Here is a 10,367-nt window from a genome sequence, read left to right as displayed (position 1 = left end):
TTTATCAACAAACCCTGGAGCTCACCCTTCCTTTGCACTTCCTGTTATGTGAGATAATGAGGTTCGTTATTATTTAAGCCAGTATGAGTCAGGTTTTCTGTTACTTGTAGCCAAAAGCATCCTGGCTGATACACTCCATTAGACCATAATTACCTCAAGGGCAAGGGAGTACAGATACTATCACTTAAGACCATCTCGTACTGCAAAAGTTCTGTACATAGTCTACAATCAATATATTATTGTCGTGATAATACATGTTGGGGTAATATGTGGGAAGGCTTTCTCTTTCTTAGTTCTAAAATACCATTAGGCCTAAGACATTACAGCCTAATTACTCAGGCGAGGAGACTTTTAATTAATCAGAGAATAAACTACAAGCAGAACTTAATCAAAAATAGAATATCCATTAGATTTGTAAATTGTTACACTTCATAAATGTCCTTTCATCAAGAGGCCTGACTAGAATCCTAGTCAAAGCATACACATTCGAAACAATTCAGCTTAATTTTACTAATCTGTACATAAACCCTTAAAGGTGATTTAGCAAATATACAACTGCTAGAGTTTATACCTCATTATTCTGAGAATTAAGCAAAACAATGTATGGAGAGCCTAGCACAATATCTAGCATATGGTTCTTGCTTATTTTCCCTTGTAGAATTGGATTTTTATTCCTACAAATGGTTCCAAACTTACAATGATTCAACTTTTGATTTTTTGACTTTAAAATGGTGATGCACATTCAGAAGGAACTGTATTTCCAATTTTGAACTTTTCCTGGGCTAGTAATATGCACACTGTACTCTCTTGAGATTCTGGGTGGCAGCAGCAAACTGCGGCTTCCAGTCAGCCCCTTGATAATGGCGAAAAACAGCTAATGAGGTAGGCTAGGCTAAACTATGATGTTCAGTAGGTTAGGTGCACTAAATGCATTTTCTACTTATAATATTTTCAATTTAGATGGGTTGAAGAGCATTTGTAATGTATGAAATATGCAGTCATTTACTCTATGTGGTAATCTTGCTTTTATTGACTAGAAGTCAGATTACAGTAAATACTAATATACATATGTTAAAGTTCATTGACTAGTTAATGGTCAGTTAGGTGGTTGATTTACTAATTCATTCTTTCATTTATATAAAGCAAGTAAGTTCAAGATCTAACCTCAACGCAATAAGGTAGGCAGCAATAAAACTATCAACTAGAAATTAGAAGCTACAGTGTTTTTACTAAGCTACATCTACTTACCCAATCTTTGTGAGATTTGGTGATATTGACAATGCAATCAGAATGAAGATGAATAAAAAGAAAACAATGACAGGGAAGGAAGTTTATGACTTTGGGGCTGTAACTAGAAGGTGACTAATGTAATTATAGGAGACAGGAAAAGATAGTAACATCCAAAAGTGATGAGGAAACATGTAGAAAGGGTGCCATGACAGAGTCAAGAATAATATTTGGTGAGTTACATCAAGCTAGGAGACTACAAAACCCTCCTGAACTATTACTAAGAATGTTGCTTTTAATAACATACACTAACCAATACAACCAACCTCCAAATAGGATATACTGAAAAATATTAAGCAAAACCCTCACCAGCTCAATCTTTTTTTTTTTTTTTTTTTTTTTGAGACAGAGTCTCGCTCTGTCCCCCGGCTGGAGTGCAGTGGCGCGATCTCGGCTCACTGCAAGCTCCGCCTCCCGGGTTCCTGCCATTCTCCTGCCCTCAGCCTCCCAAGTAGCTGGGACTACAGGCACCCACCACCGCGCCCGGCTAATTTTTTGTATTTTTTGTTGAGACGGGGTTTCACCGTGGTCTCGATCTCCTGACCTTGTGATCCGCCCGCCTCGGCCTCCCAAAGTACCAGCTCAATCTTAAAAAATAAATGACAAGTTCGAAATTTCATAAGACAATTGGCTCAGCAAGGACTAAGACTGTAAATCAGTGACCTTTGTATGCGCTAGTGTCTAAAGGAGTATTCCTACACACAGCTGTTCAGTTAGCTCATGTTTGCTGAGAAATCTGTATCTGAAAATTTAAGCTATGTTTTTATTCTGGACAATTAAACTAATTTGAGTGTGAATTTCTAATATCATATTTGTTGTGAATAAGGTAAACAAATGTCAAAACATTCTCTTCAAGACACCATGGGGACCTCCAGGCAAACCCAGCCTGAACGACTGCCCACTGTCTGGATGAGAATTCAGGGTTCCAGGACAGGAAACTCTGGCCTACAGACGTCTTCCCTAAAGTCAGACAGGAGTGGGCTTAGACCACTTTTTGAAGACTGATAATTACTTTAAGAAGTCTGGGCTGGGTGTGGTGGCTCACGCCTGTAATCCCAGCACTTTGCGGAGCCGAGGTGGGTGGATCATGAGGTCAGGAGTCCGAGACCAGCCTGCCCAACGTGGCGAAACCCCTTCTCTACTAAAAATACAAAAATTTGCCAGGTGTGGTGGCATGCGCCTGTAATCCCAGCTACTCAGCAGGCTGAGGCAGGAGAATCACTTGAACCCAGGAAGCGGAGGTTGCAGTGAGCCAAGATCACGTCACTGCACTCTAGCCTGGGCGACAAAGCGACACTTAATCTCAAAAAAAAAAAAAAAAGTCTGAAGCAGGCCTTAACTAATCACTGGCATTTGGAGAAGCTCTAAACCAGGCTATGGGTTAAATTTAGTGCATTCCAAGGTGGAGCCAACACACCAAGAGAGCACAGGAGAGGCAAAAGGATGGCATCCTTCACATTTCCTCGGACTCAAGACTGCATGAGTAGGTGATAAAGCAATGAATCTGGCTGGTTTTTTTTTTAAACATTAGGTTTAATCAAGTATTATCTATATACAGTAAAATTTACCCTTTTGAGAGTGTAGTTTCTGTGAGTTTGACAAATGCATACTGTCATGTTTCTACCACCACAATCAAGATGTAACACATTTCCATCACCTCCCAAAACTCCCTCATGATACTTTGTAGTTAATCCCCCTCCATATCCCTAGCCCCTGCAACCACTCATCTGTTTTCTATCTCTATAGTTTTGACTTTTCCAGAAGGTCATATAAATGGAATCTATAGTATGTAGCCTTTCGCGTGGTTTCTTTCACCAACCATCATGTAACTGACAACAAGGCCAGGGAGACTGGGACAGAACTGATGAACAGGAAAGTGGTAGGAATTGAAGTTAGAGAAGTGGAGGGGGCCAAATCATATGGGAGTTCGTGTGTCATAGCAAAATTGTTTGCATTTGATAGGAGGTGTGATGGGAAGCCATTGGAAGGTTTTGTGTAGTTGAGTAATGTAATCAGATTAATTTTTCACGCCTGTAATCCCAGCACTTTGGGAGGCTGAGGTGGGAGGATTGCCTGAGCCCAGGAGATGGAGGCTACAATAAGTTGTGATTGTGCCACTGCACTCCAGCCTGGGTGACAGAGCAAGACTCTGTCTCAAAATAATATGTGAAAGAGAGACCACAGTAGAACAAAGGTAGAAAAAATGAGGCTAGTTTAGAGGCTACTGCAGTTATCGGGGTTAAAAATGATAGTGACTTAAGCTAGAATGGTAAAATTGGAGGTGGTGAGAAGCGGTCAGGTCAGAGACATAATTTAGAGGAAGAGATACTGGGACAATATGTAGCATGTGAGGGGGACTAGGGGTTCAAGGAAAGCTCCAAGGATGGTCTGAGCAACAAGGTAATGATGGTAACATTTACTGGGACAGAGGAAAGGACAGAAGAGGTAGGAGCACGCATGGTAGGGGGAGTCAGGGAACAAAGTGTTCTATAAATTTGGACATCATCAGCATATAGATGGTATTGAATCTTTCCCCTGATCATTTTGCATATCCATATCAACTTCTGATAGAGAAATTTCACTTAATAGTCTCTGTCCTGTTACCCTTTAATACAGCAAATGAATGCACAAGGTAATATATTCAATTTCCACTTCGCTAAGTTCCTAGAGTTACATTTTTAAAAAACAAGAAGATAAGCTATAAAGGTTCAAGTATAGAGAGTTCTTCCATTTCTTGTCTTCGTTTTCCACACAGGTAAGAACAACCTGAGTTTCCTAAGAAGGACCACTTCCAAATTTCACATATACTTTTTTTCTCAGAATACCAAATCTGTTTGGTCAACTGCATTGGGCCAAATGGATTATGATTAGAAACTTTTAAAAAAATGATTATGATTTTTCTTGCTTTAAAATGTTTCCCTGTTTACTAGCATTTACAAATTAATGGGTGAAAAAGCATTTAGTGGTCCAAGTTTTCCACCTTATGAGATCAAGCTGATGCTGCTATGGTGAAGGAGTACGTTTTCCTTAGACAGACCCTCAGGTTGGGGAGAGGGTAATGGCAACATAATGCAGAAAAGCCAGAGGGTATGAAGTGGGGGTTTGTGTCTACTTTCTCCAGGGAGCCCAATTATCCAAGAACAAGAGAGGAGCAGTGATCACACCACCTACTTTCCACCTCCTAGGCCACTACAATAGTGTTTGATGTACAGGATGATTATTCCTGTCAGTCATTTATTTCAGTCATTTATTCATCTACCAATTTGACCATCATCAACACATTTCCTGAAAGTTTCTATCTTAAAATTTCATGCAAATTTGTCATCTATAAAATAGTTGTATTTGCTTTAATATAAAAATGTCTTATCACTGAGTGCAACTGACATTCAGTTAGATGTAGTGAGTCTATGTACAATCGTGCAGGTGTACACTGCACACCTCAATGGGGTGCATTCACACTGCAGTTATGGTGATTTATTACAAATATTTCTGTCAGATGGCAGTAAAATGCCTTGAGGAAGAGGTACTATTTTTCTAATTTGTAAAGGTGTCATATGGGTGAACAGTAGCCCTGAACTTTGAGTACCTTGGCATAGGCACTTGGCACAAGCCCGAATTAGCCTCATTATCTTACATATGAAGAAGCCAAATCCCCAAGAGGTGAAGAAACAAGGTTTCAGAGCTAGTTCAAGGCAAAACTGCATTTGATCCCAGTCTGCACTCTCACTCCAGTGTTACAGCAACATGCCACCTGTGTGAACAGTGGGTTGCTCTTTTCAGAGGTGTGGGTTACTGATGCGCTCTTTCATTTCTTTGCTCAGTCTTAGAAGAATCCTTTCCAAGACAGGTATCCCATGCTGCTTTTGACATTTGCCTCTACCATGAGTGGATACATAGATAGATATAAAGTTAATTACACTGTACTCGCCCAGTATTTACAAAAGTGAAGTTGCTAGACTGAGAGCAAGAACCATGTCTGACATTCTCCTCATGTATCCTTAGCACCTAGCTTACAATTTATAGTTTATACAAGGGAATGTAATACTCTGCTGTAAGCTAATTTAGGCCATGCCCCTCAGGTTCCTACTGCACTCTCTTCTACAGGTAGGGCGTATGTCAAAGTAAAACCCTCAGAGGCACTGGAGTGGTCTCTAAGCTGCTTTCCACATTAATATGCTACAATTGTTTATTTTTGGTTGGGCTCATTCAACCTGGACCAGGAAGATCAGCTATAGAATCATAACAGCACTGGAATGGATCTTGTAAGTCATCTAACCCAACTCCTTCATTTAACATAACCAGGAAACAGTTGCAAGGAAGTAACAGAATCCATCCAGGTAGCTGCAGCAAACCTAGACTACGGTTCATTCCTAAAACTCTGATTTTCTGACCATCAATTATTTGATCTTCCCTAAATATCACAAAACTTCCCCACCAATGAATGAATAATGACTGGAAACAAACAATGTCAGAGACATTGTGAACTAGAAAGGTGTGTCCTTAAGAATGTTTTCCAAGATCTTGTTTGAGTTGGACAATGATAAATCATGAGTCTGAGAAGATAGCCTGTTTATTCTTTCCAAGAAAGAGGTACTACTGAGATAGAAGAAAAGAAGATTAGTTAGGTAAGACTATTAGTAAGTCCTCAAATTTACTGAAAAATGGATATAAAGCTGGATTATAGTTGTTCTGTACATGAATGGTTAATTTAGAAAGCATAACTGGTTAGTCATACAGCAAACTATGTATGTCTATTTACTCTGACTCCAAGCCAGAAATCCTATGATTTAGAACATTAGTTTAGTCTAAAGTGATTATTTTAACAAAAAATATGTATTCTTTTATAAACAGGATGTATTCTCAAGCTGCTATCTAAACAATAAAAGGAATTTGTTTATCAAGAAACAATACACTTTTCAGATTTTTAGCTTTATTTCAGAAATAAACCTTCAAAAGTAAAAACAACACTGGAACTTCATTTCAATAATATCCCAAGTTATGGGACTACGTTGATGGCTCTGAAAGTTTACACAGTTGTTCTATGTGCAGTCATGTGCTGCATGATGATGTTTTGGTCAATAACAGACCACAAATATAATTGTGCTCTCAGAAGGTTACAATACCATATTTTTACTGTACCCTTTCTATGTTTAAATACACAGATACCATTGCATTACAATTACCTATGGTATTCAACACAGTAACAAGCTGTACACGTTTGTAGCCTGGGAGCAGGAGGCTCTACCACATAGCCTAGGTGTGTGGTAGGCTCTAGTATTTAGGTTTGTGTAAGTCCATTCTGTGATGCTTGCACAATAACAAAATCACCCCATGATGCATTTCTCACAACATATCCTTGTCATTAAGTGACGTATCACTGTACATTCTGTAATTCTATAATACAACACCCTTTTTAACAGAACCAAATGAGTGTATTACAGTGAGACTCCACTGTTATCTATATTGTTTTGTTGACCCTTCCTCTCATATATAACTATTAAAGATAAAAATAACCTGTGGGGCAACTATTTCTTTCTTATAAAATAGTTCTATATTTAAAATAATAATGAACTGCAAACAAGAAGTCTAAAATAATTTAAATCTCCTATGATATCAATTTCCCAACACAATCAATTTTGATTTTTCAAGTCTAGCAGATGATGCTACCGGATAACGTATTAAGGAAAGCAAAGCTGCGTGTGTGCACATAGCTTCCATTTTGATGGCCTTCCATTTCCAAGCTGGGCCATAACACAGCAAAATGGCAGTGGCATATTATACCTGATCATGGCTGGCTTCAATGGAGCTTCCAATAGCATGGAAAGTCATCTGCACAGGGGCTAATGTCAGACAGGTCACACACTCTTTGCCACTTTGTCTATCACAGTAGTGAACCTATAACAGAACACACGCAATCCACTGAACACCATTTTCAGAAGGGATAAGATGCAATAGTTCCTTTTGCAAAGGGTCTAGATTTCAGGAAAATTCAAGTAATTTACACAGAACACACTTTAAATATCTAAAACCTTACTGAACCCCTCTAATATCTAGGATTTGAATTGAATCTATTAATCCCATCTTAAGTCTTTTTGAGGATTTAAGGGAGTTTAGGAAATGCTATGCAAAGTGCTTTTACATTATAGCTAGTAGAAAAATTCACAACTAAATGCTACACCTATCTTTCAAGTCCAGCTTTTTATAATACATGATCCACAAAGGGCTCAAGCATAAGCTGAAGTCAAAGTTCATCTGATTCTAATGTAACTTTGTCAACCTGAATTTTCTCTCCTCTTTGACTGCATGCGTATATGACTGCCACATAATTGGTATTGACACTCTTCTATTTCTACAGTATAGTCCCTACAAAACCACTGTTGAATATATATCAGTATATCATGTTCTGTTTGAAATTGTGACATTACAATCAAATTGAATTAAACTGAAATGATTTGTAATGTGCAGACCAAAATAAAGTGGTCACAATATTATCTTTCATTTAGTTAAATACAACTAACCGTTATTAAAGCCACATGTAAGACACTCCACATCAGAGGTAGGGTACATGGGGAAGGGGGAAGAGTTTGAGTCCATCTTCCCATTAAGAAAATTTCCATCCTTCCATTTATCTACTGTCAAAAACTTCCAGGTTTTTAAAATTGTAAGCTAATAAAGTAAAAAGAGCATCGCTTTTGTAATAAAATTAATGAAAATATGCCTATAGAATAAAATGGGGTTCCTATTTATTAGAGAGAAAATTGGTTTTATTAGCTATAACTTGCTCAATTTGTTAAATGTGTATAGATTTAGGATAAAGGCTTAAGTGAAAATCTTGAATTTGTGAGGAAGAAAATTAAAACACATACCTGAGTTAGTTCCTTGTCTTGGTTTTTATTCTATACCTGAGTTATTTCCTTGTCTTGCGTTTTATTCTAATTGCTGCATAATGTCCATATATTTTTATTGCAGAATATGGCCTACGTTTATTTTATCATGTATAATATGGATCTGACTGAAAATTACAATATGAGCCCAGTCTAATGGCTTAATAATTCAAGTTTTTTAAACCACTAGGGCTGTTAAGAACGGCCATCATTTTTCCTGGAGGTAGGGAAACTTCCTCCTGGGAATCTATAAAAGTAGTTTAGAGCTCAAATCAAGTCAACATAAAAGCCTTATTCCCAAAGTACTATAAAGATTTTGTTATAAAAAATATTTTTACCAAGTTAACCTTGGGGAAAAAGGTTTGACAACCATTCTAATTCACCATCTTACACTTCCTGAGCAAATTAAAAGCTCAGTCGATGTATACGAGTTCAAGAATGTGGAAGTGTTGTTTACTATGCAGCAACTAGGTATGAAGGGGAAAAATGAAACTTATCACGTAACAGGTTTATGTAAAAGCCAATAAATGCTGACACTATAATAGCAACAGTTCACAATCATTTATGGTACGGTTAAACTATTATGTCTGATATAGTGCTATTATAAAACATGCTCTTTTAAAATTTAATAAAATATAATTACCCCTTCGACACCAACTGAAAGTCTGTATGAAAGACATGACAATCTCCTAAATATACAGTGACAGTAAACACACTTCTATGTCAGCTGACTTACTGCAGCTCTATTCTTTCTCCTAGAGAAATGAAAATTAGAAAGGACAAAAATAGGACAATCGCAGTCAAAAAAATAAACTTTAAACTTCATTTCCATCAGTGACTCAGATACCATTATTGAGAGATATAACTTTTCTCCCAACTGTATACAATTCACTGTGAAGCCTGCAAGTACCTAATAAAACACTGTGTCCTACAGACATTCAATATGAGTGTGTTTACATATATAACTCATATATGAAAGATAAATGTAAAGGTGCAAGTTAGCACACAGCTCCAAAGATGTCACAGCACCCAATGATGTGACAGAGATTGCTAGTTGTCCTCCAAAATTCTTCCACAGTAATTCTTAGCCAGGCACTTGGAAGCAAAGAATAAAGACCATAGTTTCCAGGTTCCCTTGCAACTGGCGATATAACTAAGTAGACTGTAAAAGAAGGAATTACGCGGCAGCTTCCTGAAAACTTTTAAAAGAGGTTTCAAGTGCGTGCCTTTTGCTCTTTTTTATCCGTTTTGCCAACCTGCTGTTTGGAGTATAGGTATTATCATCTTGACCATGAGGACAAAGGCCAAAACCTAGATGAGAGTAGTGAATTGGAAGGGACCTGGGTCCATGAGGACTTCATGGAACAGAACCATCATGCCAGCTGTAGCCTGCAAGCTTATGGACCTTTAAGTGACAAAAAAAAAAAAAAAAAAAAAAAACTGCTGTATTGTTTAAGCCACTGGGCTTTTTATCACTCACAATAACCTAATCTCAGTGAGATTTTTTTCCTACTGGCCCAGAATTGACACCAAGACCCATGGTCAAAACCAAAAGAAGCTCTAGAGAGCTGCCAATATTTAGGGCTAGGCTTTTCCCCAACCCCCCTTGTAAAAGTCAGTACAACTGATCCAATCACAAAGAACACACAAAGGAACAAAGGATGGGGGGGGGGGTGCATCAGGAGGGAATCATCTGGATTGTCAGCCTGATGAGAAATACAGTATTTCCAGCGAGTGGGTAGCTCTAAGAGAATAGCTGATAGAGAGTGGGAATACCTGCAAGAAGGGGAGGCTGATATTTCACTCCCTGGTGGGAGGCTTGCTGAGAACCAAAACTGTAGGCCCCTTTTGAATAGAAAATTTGACTGAGTTTGCTGTATGTCCCTGGCAGTTTAGAAGCATATGAAAATATAGAAATTGGGCTTGGAGGTATCTGAGAGCTTACTGAAGGAGTCCTAGGTAGGTAGTGTACCTGAAAAAACAAAAAGATAAAGGAAGATATGATCACTTCCTACCCCCATGGACCTTGAACAGCAGGAGAGAATCCCAGCAGAAGCCAAGGGGCTACTCAGGCCAGCCAAAGTAACACTCACCAACAGAGGGGCAGAGCACAGACCACTGGTAAAGCCCAAAGGAAACGTGGCTTTACCCCAGGGCCAGAGGAGGCCACTGACTCAAGAGACATGGACATGATGT

The 10,367-nt window shown here is 38.4% G+C and overlaps 1 protein-coding gene across 17 annotated transcripts in view; it reads right to left on the bottom strand.

The window, feature by feature from the left end:
* The window catches only part of LOC105483581 (staufen double-stranded RNA binding protein 2), a 332,549-nt gene that overhangs the window by 99,321 nt on the left and 222,861 nt on the right, over positions 1-10,367 (bottom strand). For 14 of the 17 annotated variants that reach the window (XM_071068098.1, XM_071068096.1, XM_071068101.1 and 11 more), the window contains one exon: positions 7,069-7,182. The exons of the other annotated variants lie outside the window; for them this stretch is intronic. In XM_071068098.1, coding sequence (XP_070924199.1) covers positions 7,069-7,182 — 114 coding nt within the window. The remainder of the gene's footprint in view (positions 1-7,068; positions 7,183-10,367) is intronic. 17 annotated transcript variants of the gene reach the window in all.

This window comes from Macaca nemestrina, chromosome 8 (genome assembly GCF_043159975.1).
Source record: "Macaca nemestrina isolate mMacNem1 chromosome 8, mMacNem.hap1, whole genome shotgun sequence".
Classification (NCBI taxonomy): Eukaryota; Metazoa; Chordata; class Mammalia; order Primates; family Cercopithecidae; genus Macaca; species Macaca nemestrina.
Note: the sequence above shows the minus strand (reverse complement) of the source record. Positions and strands in the feature narration are given on the sequence as shown.